The sequence below is a fragment of the Brachypodium distachyon genome, chromosome 5 (genome assembly GCF_000005505.3).
Source record: "Brachypodium distachyon strain Bd21 chromosome 5, Brachypodium_distachyon_v3.0, whole genome shotgun sequence".
In the NCBI taxonomy this organism is placed as follows: domain Eukaryota; kingdom Viridiplantae; phylum Streptophyta; class Magnoliopsida; order Poales; family Poaceae; genus Brachypodium; species Brachypodium distachyon.
This window is the reverse complement of record NC_016135.3, coordinates 8,907,889-8,925,140: the sequence shown is the minus strand read 5'-3', so window position 1 is coordinate 8,925,140 and position 17,252 is coordinate 8,907,889. Positions and strand designations below refer to the sequence as shown.

At 53.2% G+C, this 17,252-nt stretch overlaps 1 protein-coding gene across 1 annotated transcript; it reads left to right on the top strand.

Annotated features, from left to right (window-relative positions):
* The first annotated feature begins 6,701 nt into the window (after nucleotides 1-6,701).
* LOC100822914 (cysteine proteinase 1) lies at nucleotides 6,702-9,383 on the top strand. Its single transcript, XM_003579525.4, has 4 exons — nucleotides 6,702-7,262; nucleotides 7,368-7,487; nucleotides 8,530-8,773; nucleotides 8,886-9,383. Exons 1-4 carry the CDS (start codon nucleotides 6,717-6,719, stop codon nucleotides 9,173-9,175), a joined length of 1,200 nt encoding a protein of 399 aa, XP_003579573.2. The 5' UTR covers nucleotides 6,702-6,716; the 3' UTR covers nucleotides 9,176-9,383.
* The last annotated feature ends 7,869 nt before the right edge of the window (nucleotides 9,384-17,252 follow it).

The following is a 17,252-nucleotide window of genomic DNA, read 5'->3' as shown; positions in this document are numbered from 1 at the left end:
CGGGCCACTGGTACGACACGTATAGTAGCAAGTGCAACTCCACATCACCTGGACGAAGCATCATTGTGTTACGACAGTTGCTACATGGACAACATATCATGACGTCCCCTTTTCTCAGCATATGTTCTGTGGCGACATCAGTGAAGCCCTTCAGCTTGCTTATCCAATCTTCGCAATTTCTTGTCTCCTCATACATCCAAACACGGCTCAGCGAGCTAAAACACGATAAACAAACATAAATCAAGTTACATATAGTATCACACAAAATTTCGGCAATTTCGGCATGACCTTTGCTATAAAACATACAATGTTTTACACAATTGCCAAATAAACACCCAACCACACCCACATGTGAACACACACGGCACGATGGCTGGTATACATGTACAATAAAAAAATTACAAACACGGCAAAATGGCCGGGGAACATGCACAACCAACCAATATTTTAACGGGGAGAGCTTGATCACCGGGGTTTACTTTTGGCTAGCATTAATTGCAGTGAGAGAGAGAGCTCAGGGGAGGTAGAGAGAGGGGAGCATAGAGCTAGAGAGAGGGGCAGCAACTGGAGCAGCGGAGGGCGAGAGGGGGCAGCAGAGAGAGGGAGAAACGGAGGAAGGGGGGAGGGAGCAGAGAGAGGAAGAGTGGGGCGGGAGCTCCTGAGCAAGGGGGCCGGTCGGGACAGCTACTGGAGTGAGATCGAGCTCCTCCCGGCCGCCGGTGCCATTTGAGATAGATCGAGGAAGGAGAGAAGAGAGGAAGGAGCTAGAGGAAGGAGAGGGAGAGGGGGAAGAAGGACAGGGAAAGGGAGCAACCTTCCCGCTGCCGGTGCCATCCAATTTTGGCAGAGCATCGCCGTCGCCGATGTTGAGGAGCCGCAGCTAGTCTTATAGATGCACGAGCTGAGGACGATAAGGCCATAGTAACTTTATTTTATAGATAACTTAAGGCCATAGTAACTTCATTTTATAGATAACTTACCAGTGGTTGTTCTCATATGTGGCCCACCACTGGTAACGGGGAGGGGAAACCCTAAAGAGCACTAGGGGCGGTGAACGATCACAGCCACTGGTGTTAGGAGCACCAGTGGCGGTGACAGTCGTATGACCAAACTCACCGCCACTGGTGTTCATTTGGGATTCCTCCAATGACCTCCAATGGTGGTAATTTTTTTGTTCCGCTGGAACCGCCACTGGGCATAGTGCATGCACATGATGTGGATTAGTGGAAACCATTTTGATGATGTGGACATTTTGCATGTTGTGTTTAGTGGAGACCAACTTGATGATGTGCACACCTTGCATGTTGAGCTTGCAAATATTTATGACTCTTAGTGGGAATTAACTTTATAGAGACTATAGATAGGAACATACTAGAAACAACGATTCTCCATCGTTGCACCCAATTGAAGTTATTTACTTTGGTATAACGGCTGCAAACTAGGCTTAGCAATCAATTCAAATCCTTCCTTGGAGTTGAATGTATATCTAGTATCCTTTGATGGGTTTGGATGATTCATGATAAAATGATTAGGGACTAAAGTTTTACTCGTGTGTTCCATAGATGCTTAGTCCTCTTGAGTTTTGGTTTGACTAGCATTGATGATCCCTAAAAATTGAAGTAAATCAAGAGGTTTGAACGATCAAGGCCAAAGGTAGTCAGGGTGGACACAGTGCCGAGCTAGGCTCGGCCTGAGCTAGGCTTGGCCCGAGCTAGCAAAAAGGTTGGCTACAGCGAGCTGGCTCGGCCCAATGCCATCGACGAGCCGGCTGAGCTGGCTCGACTCGAGCTCGCCGCTGTCTTAGCTCGGCTTGGGCTTGCTCGCAAGCCGGTGCACAAGGAGATGTGGAGCTCCTCTTCACTAGTGTCGCTGTCTATCTATCTGTTGCAGGTGATGATGCGGGTGGTGTTGGACCTTGTCTTCGCCGGCAGAACACCTTGCTGACAATACCTTCAATCCTAGCTCGGGCTATATAAGGTGGCTGACCCACTTATTTGTGGTGATTCTTTGAAAACAAAACTGAAACATGAGCCTTCAAAACCTTATTTGAGCTTGAAGCATGAATCCTCTCCTTGTGGAATGTTGAAAGCTTGTTACTCTTTACTTAAATGGTTAAGAGTCGCTTGAGAGTATCCAAGGTGGGGATCTGCCTCGACAAGTTTATGGAGGCTGAAGATTATCCAAGCTCTCAAGAAGTTTGTGGTGGCTGAATATCGCCTCCAAAAGGGAAGATCAGCTGCAAGTGGTTAAGCGCGGACTCTGCGTCCTAGCTCAAGGAGAATAAAATGATGGCTTTGTGTCTGTAGGTTTTCATGACCAATCCTCTCGAGCAGAGACATAGAGTCGTGCCAACGGTTAAATCCCCGTGAAACAAATCCTATGCTTCATTCATGTTTCAGTGAGTGCACTATTTTAAATACCATTATTGTTTCAGTTCATCTCCTGTTGTTATTCAATTTGATCTTTTTTTAGTTCAGTATTGTGTTGCTTCATTCACGTTCTGCAGTGTATTTCTGTTAAGTTTCTGTTAGCTCATTCTGAACTTTCTGCACTATTATGTTCCTAGTTTGTTTGAAGCATTTAAAACTAAATCTATAGTAGTTGTTAAAGCTTTTGTAATCTTCTATTCACTCGCTATATGCTTAATCATTTTTATTTAGTATCAGAGCAAAATCTTCCATTTGCTTTTGGCTTAACCCCCAGGGATTAAGTATGTCTTCAAAGGAACATGAAGTGGATATGGTAAATTACCAATACTGAGCACTAACTACTCCGACTAGAAATATATGATAAAAACTCACATAATTGCTACTAACCCTAACTTTTGGCAAAATAGTACAAAATGGTTTTGTGACTTCACACGGTGTAATCTCTCGTTATCATGTTGTAGTAATGAAGAATTATCAGTCTAATACCAAGGTTGCTCATATCATTTTCAACACAGTGAATAAAGTAGCGTTCAACAGAATCCGTAGCATTTTATTAGAGCCAAAGGCCCCCGCCCGGTTCCATTTTCAGTGAAGACAAAACACCAAAGTCCTTACGATAGACCTTTCAGAAACATTCATGCCAAAATTAAAGGTTCTCCAGGCCTTTCATGCGAAAATTAAAGGTTCTCCAGGCCTAGGAGCCACATCAGAGAGCAAACTGAAAGTAAAAACAGGAATGCAGATGTAAACACGCAGCATCCTCAGGATACACATCGAAGTTGTCATGTTCTTCGGACTCCACACGAGATGGTACATCAACCCTGTCATCGTCACTAGCGGAAACATATCCATCTTGTGTGAGAATCACCCTTTTTGTGTTAGGGCAATCACCCCTCATGTGTCCCCGGCCTCCACAAGTGAAACACTCAATGCTGGATGTGAATTGCGTACTAGAGGTAGCTTTGGACACTACGGATTTTGGCGCCTCACTGTGAGAAGCATGGTTGGAACGTGACGAAGGTGTCGTCTTAGCACTAAAACCAGCAGCCTAGGTCGATGCACGACGCCACGAATTTGCAGGAGCTACAGCTTGACGTCGCTTGAATTGTTGTTCCGCACGCTCAGCTTGGTGCACAAGATCCTGAATATCATAATAGCTAACCATCTCTACACGATCTTGTACCTCAATATTTAGGCCATTAAAGAATCGAGACATTGTAGCCTCCGGGTCTTCCCTTGTTCCTGTACGTATCATCAGCAACTCCATCTCTTTATAGTACTCATCCACAGATTTTGTACCTTAAGTGAGCTGCTGCAATTTATTGTACATATCTCTCTTGTAATGTTCAGAAACAAAGTGATGTCGCATGAGGTCTTTCATACCTCTCCACGACGTTGGGCGATTATGCATACGAAGAATTTTATTCCACCAAATCAGCACATAACCGGTGAATTCAACTGCAGCATGCTGAAGTCTCCGCTCCTCACTATAATGATAAGAAGCAAAAATTTGATCCATATGCATCTCCCACTCCAAATAATCTTCCGGTCCACGATCACCCGAAAACAGAGGTATGGACAATTTGAGACGCCCAAAACCACCATCATCATGTGGAACACGAGTAGCATGACCAACCTGATCACGACCAGGTGGTTGTCCACGAAGAGCGCCTACCGGACGAGCAACAAACGGGTGTTGTTCTGGTGCATCATAGTCAAGCTCTCCATCAGCAGCATAGCCCACTTGTCGACGATTTTGATTATCAGCAGGGCGGCGGTGAACCACGTCGCGATGTGGTGCAGCCGGAGGGGGCTGCATGGGTGCACGGACAAGAGCATCCCCCAATGCATCAATCCGGGTTGCTAGCTGGGCAATCTGTTCCGTCAGCGCGGCATGACTCCGACGAATAAAATCACAAGTGCTATCAAAACCAGCCCGAACATTAGGAGCCAAATCTGCAGCAAAAACAGGCGTTTCGAGCTCCTGTGACTCATCTGTAGTGGCGACGGAATTTTCCCCGGTCTTGGAAGTCACCATCTCATGCAAACAAGGAGGAGAAAATCTGCAGTGGTACGGCGGCAATCTTCAGATCGAGATGATCGGAACAGATCAGGATCCAATCTTATCTAGGGTTTCAGCCAAAGAGTCCAGGAGGAATACGACTCGGATGAGGTGTCCAGAACGAAAAACTCCCAGGCGCCGACTCGGACAAGGACTCCCAGGAAGACGCGAACAAAAATCTCCAGGAGATATTTCTCAGCAGAGAATCGCCGTGAGAAACCCCACGAATCGGATACCAAGATGATAAGGATCAATATGATCCAAAAGGGTTTTAGGCCCAATCTTTCACGACGATCAATCGAGCAAGCAGATCAGCAACCGAGCGATATCAATCTGAAATAATCTAGATCAAATCTCTTCAACTTCTCACGTTGGAACTGATTAGAATCAACTCCATCGCAGGGCATAACATCAGATCTTCAAGATCAGCAAGCAAACGATGATATGCGCCCGCAAACATTGGAACTTTTCTGGTCTATTCTTAATCTCGAAAATTCAATTCCCCTTACAACGACGGCTACCGAGAACCTTTTAGGGTGTGTTTGGTTGGCGAGTGGCGTGGGTGGGTTGGCCCTAACCAGATTTTACGGGTGGAGCCACTCAGTTTTCATGTTTGGTTGAAAAGAGCGGGACCAACCAGTTTCATGTTTGGTCAGGAGGTCAACTTCAGTTGGAAAAAAAGAAAAGGAAAAATCGTCTTCTCCATTTTCTCCTTCCACCACCATGGACTGGTTGGGCTGGTCCTCGGCGAGCCGTCCAGCGCACGGCGCGGCGTCTCCCCATGCGGCCCATCCACCTCCAGCTCCCGCTCCCCGCCCGCTGCACCGTCAACGGCCACGATCGAGGAGATGAGAGAGATGGCGGCCAGGGCATGGTGGTTGGCAAGCGGCGGTGGCGAGCTCCGGCGGAGGACGTGTCTTCTGCGGTGAGCGCAGGCGCAGCCAACGGTGGGGACGAGCTCGGGCGGAGGACGGGTCCTCGGCAGCGAGCCCAGGCGCAGCTAGCGGCGGCGAGCCTAGGCGCAGCTAGGGCAATGGGGACAAGCGCGGCGGCAGCTAGCTCCGGCGGTGAGGGGGACGACCAGGTGGCAGAGATCTCCGGTGTCGAGGGGACAAGCACGCCGGCGAAAAGCTCCAGGGACGAGCGCGGCGGCAAGGGGGACGAACTCCGAGGACGAGCGCAGCGGCGATGGGGACATGCTCCGGCAGACTGGTCCTCGGCAGCGAGCGCGCAGCTAGGGGCAGCGATGGGAATTAGCGTTGCTGATCGAGCGAGAGAGAGACGGGAAGGCTGGAAGGACGAGAGAGGCGGACGAAGCGTGAGCCGCGTGAGTCGACCGATTTGGCCGGCTCACGCGAACTGTTTTTTGGGTCCTGTTTTCGGTCGGGTTGAGCCACGCCCACGAACCAAACACTTGGAAACATTGTTTTGGGCCGTTTGAACCTGCGCTGGTCGGCCCCGACGTGTACAGGATGACTCTAACCCTACTTGGGTGGTACAGGCCCCAAGCCACAACTAAGGCCCAAAAGTCTGAACTAACAAATCATCAAACGAAAATAAATAAAACACTTCAGACTTCAAATAAATTTCAAACTCTATACCGTAGCTCATGACGGAATCACGTGACGCAATCCAGAAACTTGTGGTGTCCCGGGCAGGCAGAATCAGCAGAATGACTCAATAAAAAGAATCTTTGACAAATTGGACGCGATATGCATGAAGGGCCTACCTCAAGAGATCACGTGCCAAGCCCGTTGGGAGGACGCGTAAAATCCTCGGCCTTAAGCTTTGTAGGTCATTTGTCGAAATCGAAAATGAATATTTATTGTACTCTATGGATAGAGGAAAAAGAAGCTTTCCGTCTTTGCCATTACTATTCCAAACGAAAAGCATCTCATGTGTTAATTAAGTGTCCGTACTGATTTGTACGCTATGCATGGTGCACAGTAGTTGAACGTCAATACAACCAACTACGTACTCCCTCGGTTCCGTTATTTTAGTTACTTGTCGTTATTTTAGTGCAAGTTGCACTAAAACAACGACAAGTATTTAAGAACGGAGTGAATACATCGGCATCCTCACGCATTAGTTTCGGTGTAGCAGAAAAAATTCCCCATTAAAACTATGTCCTTATCACACAGTCCTGATTGCCATTCTTCTCCCCAAGCAATTGCAACCTACTCCTACCACGCAAGCAACCCAAACCCCGCAACAACCCCTTATAAATGAACCGGAGCAGGCACCCACATATCTCAAAACCGCAGAGGAAAAAAACAATATCAAACCATCCAATCATGGCGCGCCTCCGCCGTCTCCCCATCGTCGTCGCTGCCGTCCTCCTCCTCTCCGGCGTCGCTGCACTTTCCTCGCCGGTGGAGGACCCACTCATCGAGCAGGTGGTCGGGGGCGACGAGAAGAACGAGCTGGAGCTGAACGCCGAGGCGCACTTCGCGAGCTTCGTCCAGCGGTTCAACAAGTCGTACAGGGACGCCGACGAGCACGCCCACCGGCTGTCCGTGTTCACGGCCAACCTCCGCCGCGCGCGGCGCCACCAGCGGCTCGACCCCTCGGCGGTCCACGGCGTCACCAAGTTCTCCGACCTAACCCCCGACGAGTTCCGGGACCGCTTCCTCGGCCTCCGCAAGTACCGCCGGAGCTTTCTCAAGGGACTATCCGGATCGGCGCACGACGCCCCGGCCCTCCCCACAGACGGCCTCCCCACCGAGTTCGACTGGCGCGAGCACGGCGCCGTCGGGCCTGTCAAGGACCAGGTTCGGCCCTGATTTGACAACTTGGTTTCTTCGATTCATCCGGCGCGGGCATCGTTGGTTCGAGATTCCGAGTAGATTGGGATTTATTTGATGCCTTCGCTGCAGGGCTCGTGCGGGTCGTGCTGGTCGTTCAGTACGTCCGGTGCGCTGGAGGGCGCGCACTACCTCGCCACCGGGAAGCTCGAGGTGCTCAGCGAGCAGCAGATGGTTGACTGCGATCACGAGGTATCGATCTGCTTTGTCCCGGACAATTTCTCTCTTTTTCAAATTAGTTAATTCTACTACTCAGGTTTCATCATTCTTGATGTGGTTAGAGATATTAAAGTAGGAACAATAACGCGTCAACTGAATTTCTTCTTCCAGTGTGTCTTGCTCTGTGGTGGACTTTGTATTTCCGCTATGCGTAATGGAAAGGGGGGAAACCCTGGGTGGAAGCAGTAAACTAAAATCAATAAACATCTGGTTTCCTTGGCTGTAAAGTCCACGGCACCGATCATTCCAGAGATTCTCTAACAAGTAAACAACTGGCTGATGAAATACTTTGAACCACTGGCAAAGTCAATATGTGAACACAGGCAAAGCAAGATTTCCTCCAAAGCAGGCAGTACTTTGTTTACGGATAAAATGATAATCCCTCCATACCTAAATTGATGAAAATCTGTGAAGTAGAACTAATAAATCTGTGAACAGGCTGATGAAATACTGGAATAAGAATTGGCAAGAAAAATATTTGTATCTTTAATCTAAGCAAGCATGTTGAATGGACTTTGTTATCACTTATCAGGGGTGCACTAGAACTAATAAAAAGAAATGTGGAACAGAGATGGGCCAGAATTAATGAAAATCTGTGAACATTAATTTGGAATAGCTAAACTAGCATCAACAGGAACAATCACAATTTACTATTTAAATGATTTAATGTCAAACAACTCACTATTTTGTGGTTGACAATTAAAATAATTAATCTTTGTTCATGCTAAGTTGCTAACTGGAACATGATGAAATTCAAACTTTCATGGTTGGCAAGGGTCCAAAGTCATTACTGTTGTGTACCTAGTCATCTTTGCCTGGCTGTACATGGTATATAATCAATTATTTTTAATTCTTTTTGGTGGGCAGTAATGAAGTCATTTGTCTGGTCTGAAACTAACACTCATTTTCCTCTCCATTTTTGCAAATATGTCACTATTACTCTCACTCATTTCCCCGTTCCTAATTCTTCGAAGGGTTCTCCTAATATATGCTATGCTGTGCAATCAACTTGCAGTGTGATCCATCAGAACCACGAGCGTGCGACGCAGGATGCAATGGTGGCTTGATGACTACAGCTTTCAGCTATCTTGCGAAAGCTGGTGGTCTGGAGACCGAGAAGGACTACCCTTACACCGGGAGGGGCGGTGCCTGTAAGTTTGATAAGTCTAAAATTGCTGCTCAAGTCAAGAACTTCAGCACTGTTGCTGTGGATGAAGATCAAATTGCGGCTAACCTTGTGAAACATGGCCCGCTCGCAAGTAAGGATCCAAAGCATTTGCATACCACCATTCCATCCTCAGTTGTTTAAACCAATTTGCATAGTTATAACAGGAAAACTGCCGGTGCTGATGCATACATCCTTTCATGCAGTTGGTATCAATGCAGTCTTCATGCAGACATACATTGGTGGTGTCTCATGTCCATTTATCTGTGGGAGGCATCTTGATCATGGTGTTCTCTTGGTTGGCTATGGATCTGCTGGTTATGCGCCACTCCGCTTCAAGGAAAAACCATACTGGATCATAAAGAATTCGTGGGGCGAGAACTGGGGTGAGAGCGGGTACTACAAGATCTGCAGGGGGGCGCATGTCAAGAACAAATGCGGTGTTGATTCCATGGTTTCCACGGTGACTGCCATCCATACCTCTAACAAGGAATAGGATATTACTAGTACTCTGGAGTCTGGGCTGCATATATAGTACTTGTGATTCAATCTTGTGCCAGGACCGTCGGTAGTAACTGCCATTCCACGATGTTTTATTACGATTCAGTAAATATGTGAAGCTTCTCTTGGTTGCTCTTGTATGTGCTTCGATTACTATATATTAGCCATTGTATATAATCTGATATTTCTGGTTAATCATTGAATATGCAAAGTGTCGGAGCACGGTCTCCGGCACCGGGGATGCCGAACACCCCCTTTTTGGTTTGGCGGAGGGCGAGGTGATCACTCCGGTGATTGCCGGCGTGGCGATAGACATGAGGTGTAAACGAGTTTTACCCAGGTTCGGGCCACCCGGAGTTGTGATAACCTTCGTCATGCTTTTAGCTGTATTCACAAATTTGAGTGTGTACAGCTCACTCGGGAGTTCCCGGGCTGGCTACTTAGGTGACGCTATGCTATGTTCTAATCGCTTGGGTTGGAACCGATCTGAATCCTTTGACTGGTGGCATTGGTCCTCTTTTTACAGACAAGTGGATACCACAGGTGCCTATGCATGCAGGGACACGTTTCCTAGACGCGTATCACGGCCTCACGGAATACATTTTTACTCATCCATGCTTGACTCCATGCAGCGTCCAGTCCACTGTACACGGTAGAAAAGAAATGGTTCGTAGGGTAGTCACCCTAGCCATGCTCAGCAAGAGTAGGCCTGCCAATAAGACTCATGTCGATGCATTAAATGCACTGCGCCCGCCGTCTAGTCCTGTCTTCACTGTTCTGTGGGTCCCGCCTGCATGCCCGAGCGCGGGTTGCTGGGGTGCATCCTCCCGGCTAGCGCACCTGCTAGTTGCCGGGAGGCGTTCCTTCGGCTTTCCGGGACCGGCGTTCCCGAGAGCACCTTGTACTCAGCCATCGGCTTTGACTTCGCCAAAAGCCGTCTCCTCGAGGCAGGCTTCCCGGATTCACCGCTTCCCGGGTAGCCTTCCTAATGGGTTTTTGTCACTGGCGACCCACACGTCCTGTATCAGTGGGACCCCACAGGCCATCGGTACGACAGTAGCCTCCGGGCGTGGGCCGGCAGCCTTGAAGCTTCCTGCACGTGCTATCCTCGGTCGGTTGCCGGGCTACGCCCTATCCGACGCGTGGGTCCTAAAGGGAAAACCCCCTGGCACCCAGCCTCGCAGGCCGCATTTATAGTTCCACTTCTGCGAGCGAGACGGCCGGGCCGCCGATTTCGTGCCTTATCTCCCGTAATCACCAGAGAGTTAAGCCCACGTCGCGCACCCCCCTCTTAATCTCCGATTCTTTAGGTCTCTTTATTGCCGATCGTGGGGAGTGTCCGTTGCAGTCCACCAGCCACGATAAATACCCAAGGCCGACGGCGGGGCACTCCTTGTCTCTCGCTCCTGCCATCACCTCCTCCCAAGCTCCCCACTTCCCAACTCCAGCCGAACCACCTTTCCACCTCCGCCGATGTCTTCCAAGGGCCAGAACGGTCCCAAGGAGAGCACCAGCAAAGGGGGTAAGGCCGGCAAGAAGGAGCTGTCGGACAGGGCCCGGAAGGAGGAGGAAATGCGGGCTAAATTCGCCTTCTTCCCCCCCGGGTACAACGGCGAGGGGGTCGACAAGCTGGGCTTTGGACTTGGCGCTGGCCACCAAGCACAATGAGCACGGGGCGACGCGGGTCCTTCCCGTCGGTGCGGAGCATGACGGGCACTACTTCCGGATCTTTGGGAGGTTCATCCTTGCCGGGTTCGTGTCGCCGCACTCCTACTTCCTTTCAGCCATCATGGAGACCTACGGGCTCATCATGGCGCAACTTCACTCCACGTCGTTCTTCACATTGGCTGTTTTCCAACACCTCTATGAAGCGTTCGTGGGGGTGATGCTGTCGGTGGCGCTATTCCGCCACTACTACTACCGAGGGGGGAAAAGAAAGCTCCCCTGTCCTCGGGGGTAGTGTTCTGATTCCGTGACAGGATCAAATCATAATTCATCGAGCTGGGGAAGAAAAAGATCGAGGACGAATGGCGCCGCAACTAGTGCTGGGTGCATACCGACAAGCTCCAGGAGTTCCACGAGGAGCCCCTCAGGCCTCCGAAGGGCTCTGACGACTGGACGCTCCGCGACCAGAAGGACGAGTAGCTGGCCCCAATCTGTGCGGAGATCAAGGCGCTCCGTGAGGCTGGGCTCACGGACACGGATGTGGCGTGCCACTTCATCGGGAGGCGCGTGCCCCCCCTGCAGCGGTGCTCGCATCCGGCGTGGATGTACACCAGGGCCGGCGACCGGACCCGGCTGTAGCGCACGGACCTCCTCTCGGAGGAGTTGCAGTTTTGGGTGAAGGGTATTACCGGCGAGGACGAACCTTACTGGCTGCCCCCGCTTGGAGCGCACCAGCTCCACGCTAGGATCCCGAACCCAGGAGCCCGGGATCTCCCACTCTGCGACGAGTGGGGGATCGTGGAGGACCCCTCGGCGCAACCCTCCCCCCCGCAACCCTGGCCCCGGAAGGGCAAGGAGCCGGCTGCTGACTCGGGGAAAGGGGGGCAAGGCCAAGCCTCCGCCAAGGAAGAGGGCTCGGACTCCGACGACTCCTTGCTAGGCGTCAGAGGAGACCTCAGCGACGATGACGGCGACGACGACGTTGCCCCGGCATCCGGCGAAGTCATGCCAGAGGAGGACAACGAGGAAGACGACGTCCCCCTTGGTGAAGCGGTCTGCGGCGGAGTGGGCGGGCAAGCGGGAGGCCATCCCGCAGCTCCAGGAGCCTCACGACAACGCGGTGGCTGGGCCCTCCGGCGGCAATGGTGCGGCTGCAGCAACCGCCCCGATTACCCCGGCAACTCCGATAGCTCCCCTCGCGCGAAGCGGCCCTCTGGCGAGGAGCATCTTGGCGGACAGGGTGCTCAAGCTCAAGCCGACGGGGTAACTAATCTATTTTTGCGTTTTCCAGTTCGTCGAGGAAGAGGGGGCGGACCAGCGCGTCGCTGATAGCCCCAATCAAGAAGCCTCGCACAGCATCGGGCGGCGACGACCAAGACGCTACTGACGCTGCGGCTGTGACGGCGGCAGCGGCCCCTAGGGACCCAAGGATCCCCGATTCGAGCTCGTAGGGCACCGGCCCGGCGGCAGGTACGAGCAAGTTCGGACACTTCCTTTATCTATTCGCGCCAATCCCCACGCCTGACGCAGGTGCCATTCGTGCAGCTGCCGGAGGGGTTCCGGCTGCGTCCACGCCTACAGAGGTGCGGGTGATCGACCTCACTGGCGAGGTCGACGACGAAGCTCCGGCGGAGGTTGCCTTCGTCGGAGCTCTTCAGCAATCGGTCACGGCGCCTGCCGGGGCCGTGATTGCTACCACAAGCGACACCACGCAGGGGGCGTTCTTTGAGGGGGGCGACACGGAGCAGCCTCCGCCAGCCGGGGCGGGCGGTGGTGCTCTGGAGAAGCCCTCGAGCCCCCAGCTCGCCTCTTCGGACGAGCAAGGAGCAGCGGGGCTCGGCCAGGCCGGGGCCGCGCCATCAAATCCCGACGCGCCCTCGGGGTCGCAGACGGTCACGACGGGCTCCTCCTCCTCCGCAGGAGCCGCCTTCAGCCCGGGAGCAGGGGAGCTCGTCGGGCAGACTTGGGGTCGGATCACCTTCGACCCCAGCGTGTTCCAGCAGGGACACGAAGTGATGGACAACATCCAGCAGCAGCAGCGGATGTTCATCGATTTCTTCAACGACGCGCAGCAGCACCACGCCCGCGTAGTGGCGGAATGGGGCGCAGCGCGACGGGAGGCGGAGGAGCAGCGCACCAAGCTGCAGCAGCTCTAGGAGGAGCTCCAGCAGGCGCGGCAAGCCGGGGTAGCGCCTCCTGTGCAAGGGGTGCCAGAGGCGCAGGTCCTCCAACAGCTGTGGGATCTCCAGCATGAGAACCAGCGGGAGCTCGAGCTGGTAAAGGCCACACATGGCAAGAGTGAGGAGGAGCACCTGGCGGCCCTGGACTCGTTACAAGGGCGTCTCCAGGAGAAGACGGAGTTACTGTCTAGCTACTCCCTGGAGATCCAGCGTCTCTGCCGCGAGGTCGGAGAGCTGGATAGGGCGGCTGTATTAGCAGCCGAAGCCTCCGCGCGTCGGGAGAAGGAGCTGCAGGACCAGGCCCGCTCCCGGGAGCGCGAGCTTGCGGGGCAGCTCAAGGCCGCCCAAGATGCCAGCTCGTCCCTTCAGGGCGAGCTAGACACGGTGCGGTAGGGACTCCGACTGGTCGATGACGACAACACCAAGAATGCGTCGGAGATCGGTAGGCTGAACTCCGAGTGCCGTGAGCACAAGCTACAGGTCCAGGAAGCTCACGGTGCATGCACCGAGCTGCAGGCCCGCATGACTGGGGAGGTGGCCAGTCTGAAGAAGCTGGCTGACTCGGCGGTGGAGGCGCTGCAGGGGTTTGACATCCCTGTGGCTTCCTTCGACGAGACAGACATGGGGAGCTTCACTTCGTTCTTCTTAGATTTCGTCGGCCGGCTGAGCGGCCTACAGAGCTGTGTGACGGCCATCGGGCAAGTCGGCCTTGCGGCCGAGCAGGTCGCCAGGCAGATTCTCACCCGGGTCCACTCCGCCCACCCCAACTTCCCGTTCGAGTCGGTCTTCGACGCCTGGTCGGACGAGGAAGAGGCCAAGACCCACCCGGAGGCGGTGCAGGGCGTCGTGGACGAGAGGTTGGCGCGGATGCAGGGCAAGGTCGACGAAGATGAAGCCGTTGCTGAAGAGGTTGCCGGGGAAGCCCTCGATGTCGAGGATGCCCCTGACACCGATGCAGCAGCCCCAGGAGCACCTCCCACATAGTTTCCTTCCTTTTTTTATTTTCCTGCAAGCGGCGCGTGGCGCCTTAGAGATTTTTTATGTTATCTTTCCCTTGTCATTATCAGTGTTACTCCCAACTCGTTTGGCTCAAGCTTTGATATACATCCGATGCTATTTTTACTTGTTTCTTTGCCTAAAACTAGCTTGCCGGGGAGGAGCTCTGTCTTTCTCGTGCTTTAGCCTTGCATATCCGGGGACTCGCCAACTACATGCTTGGCCAGACTAGGGACCCGAGACAGACTGGCGGTGCCGACCTAGGACCAAACAGCAGCGGCTAGTCACTCCGCCTGCGGGTTAACTACCCCAGCGCGCACGCCTCCGGGACAGACCCGCGAGCCACGTGTGGGGGGTGTCCTCACCCCGCAAGCGTCCTTCCCATGCTCCGGCAACACGGGGACCGAGCTTACCTCACAAGCCAGTGTTACTAAAGGAAAAACCAAGGACTCAAAATGAGATACTTAGCTTCCCGTTCTTTTTGCTCTTGGAGCACCTTGCTGAGAGCCATGGCAAGGACGCTGTGGCCGTGCACCCTCCAGCGGCATGCGCGGAGGCATGCACCCCCACAGCGTCTTCATGACGCCCCTCGCCTGCCACATCACCATTCCTGGTTGTTGTTTCGTAAGAGATGTGGCAGGGCCGCGATGGTGGGAACACCCTCAGCGACAAGCGCAGAGGGATGCACCACCATCGCCTCTCTACGACATCCCTTGCCTTCTTGCCCGTTGCTGGTGTTGCACTTGCCCCGGTCTCCTTAAATAGCCAAAGCGCTGCTCTTGCCTCCTCACGCCCGGGACTACCAGTCGCCGCGTGGAGGCACTGGCCCTGTCTCAGTTTCCTACATCAAGCCTCGAAGTAATTGCCATATATGTACAACTTACTCACAAGACGACGACACCCGTGACCACCCCACAAGCATCACAGTGTGCCTTCGCCTCATCTTTACCCTGCATGTCAGATTCCTGCAGTGCCCAAGGTGCATAGCAAAAAACAGTTTAAACCGGATAACCTCCTGCCTCCTAGCCCCCGGGCATAGAAGAGTCGACCTCAGACCTGGCTGTGAGCATCTTTACATTTCCATGGTGCTTTGCTGGCATGTAGCACGTTGCGGACGGGTCCGGCAACTGCTAGGCCTCATTTCGGGGCGTCCCGGCAACGAGCTTGGTTTTCGGGGTTCCGGCAGCCCCCTGCTCACAGCCAAGGATGAGGAGACAATTCTGTGCACTTAGAGCAGGAGACAAAAGCATTCATAAATAGCAAAGCACAATATTCACCGAAGCAACATTTATCTTTATTTAACTTTGTGCTAGCAGATTACAACTGGGCCTTGCCCGGCTACACTAGCTTAAAGAGGCATGCTGCTGCAGCGTTACCCGTGGGTAAGGCGCCACCGTTTCACGGGTAGAACTTGCGTAGGTGCTCAATGTTCCAACTATTGGGCACCAGCAAGTCTTCTTCGGTTTCCAGTCGGACAGCCCCCGGTCTGGTCACATGTACTACCCAGAAAGGGCCTTCCCAGATTGGAGTCAACTTGTTCCCAGCCTTTGTTCCTTGTATCCGGTGCAGGACGATGTCTCCAACCTCGAGCCTCCAGGGACGGACTCTCCTGTCGTGATAACGACGGAGTCTCTGCTGGTAGCTTGCAGCTCGTACATCAGCCCGTCATCGAATCTCCTCGATGAAGGTAAGGTCATCAATCCTTTGCGTGTGTTGGCTCTTGTCGCCGTACGCGCGTACCTGAGGTGACCCATACTTGAGCTCGAGGGGCAGCACAGCTTCTGCCCCGTAGACGAGGGCAAACGGAGTTTGACCCGTCGCCCGAATCGGTGTGGTCCGCAGTGACCACAGCACAGGCAGGAGTTCTTCAACCTAGTGTTTCCCGTGGTCTTTGAGCTTGTTAAAGGTTCTCGTCTTGAGCCCCGCAGCACCTCTGCGTTGGCTCGCTCAACTTGTCAATTGCTCCTCGGATCAGCAATAGAGGCAAAGTGAATCTTAGTGCCCATGTCCTCGCAGTAAGCTTGGAACACCGTACTAGTGAATTGCGTTCCGTTGTCGGTGATAATGCCGTTAGGCACACCAAACCGGCACACAATGCCCTCAAAGAACTTGATGGCCGCCTGCACCGTTACGGCTCGGACAGGCTCCACCTCGATCCACTTCGAGAACTTGTCGATGGCCACGAGTAGGTACTCGTAGCCGCCAACTGCTCCCGGCAGCTTGCCGACGATGTCCAGCCCCCAGACCGCGAACGGCCACGAGGACGGGATGACTTGCAGGGCTTGCGCTGGTTGGTTACTCTTCTTGGCGTGAAACTGGCATGCTTCACAGGTCTTGACTAATTGTTCGGCATCGGCTAGTGCTGTCGGCCAGGAGAAGCCGTGCCAGAACACTTTCCCATCTAGTGCCCTGGAGGCCACATGGTGCGAGCATGTGCCTCGATGTATATTTTCCAGCAACGCGCGCCATTCCTCCTGGGGCACGCAGAGGAGCATGACTCCGTTAGGATGCCTCCGGTAGAGTTCACCGTCCACCAGGGCGTACATCTTAGCTTCCGGGCTACTCGCTCCGCGGCAATGTCTTCTTCCGGGAGGGTCCCGTCCCTGAGGTAGCGAATAATATCCGTCCCCCAGGGTGGTGGCTCCCGGCTAGTATATGCCCCCAACTTGGCGGCATAGCCCCTTGCAGCTATAGGGTCACCCTGTGTTGCCGGAGGGGCTTCCCCGGCAACCGTCTTGGGGTCGATAGAGGGCTTTGATTGCCTCTGCACGAACACCCCAGGAGGCACCTTGCTACGTTCCGCTGCCCATTTGGACACTTCATTAGCAACAAAGTTCTTGCGCTTTACGTGCTCAAATCGAAGTCCTTTGAACTTGGACTCCCATTTTCGCACTTCCTCCACGTACGCTGCCATCTGGGGGCAGTCGTAGTCCTTATTTACCTAGCTGATCATGAGTTGGGCGTCCCTGCGAAAAACCAGGCGCTTGATGTCGAGGGCGATCGCCGCGCGCAGGCCGGCAAGCAGTCCCTCGTATTTCGCCGTGTTGTTGGTGGAGTTGGCGAAGTCGAGCTGTATCACAAACTTTAGCTGGTCTCCAGTGGGCGACTCGATCACCACTCCGGCACCGGCGCCCTGCAAGCAGAAGGAGTCGTCGATGTACATGACCCAGTACCCTTCGTCCAATCTGCCGGGAAGGCTCGCTTCCGGCTCTTCTTCTTCTATGCTTGTCA

Excerpts from the sequence above, each read along its gene's own strand:
- LOC100822914 (XM_003579525.4), top strand. The coding sequence starts at position 6,717 with ATGAACCGGAGCAGGCACCCACATATCTCAAAACCGCAGAGGAAAAAA. Across the intron at positions 7,263-7,367 it reads TCGGGCCTGTCAAGGACCAG|GGCTCGTGCGGGTCGTGCTG; the intron begins GTTCGGCCCTGA and ends CCTTCGCTGCAG. Across the intron at positions 8,774-8,885 it reads GAAACATGGCCCGCTCGCAA|TTGGTATCAATGCAGTCTTC; the intron begins GTAAGGATCCAA and ends CCTTTCATGCAG.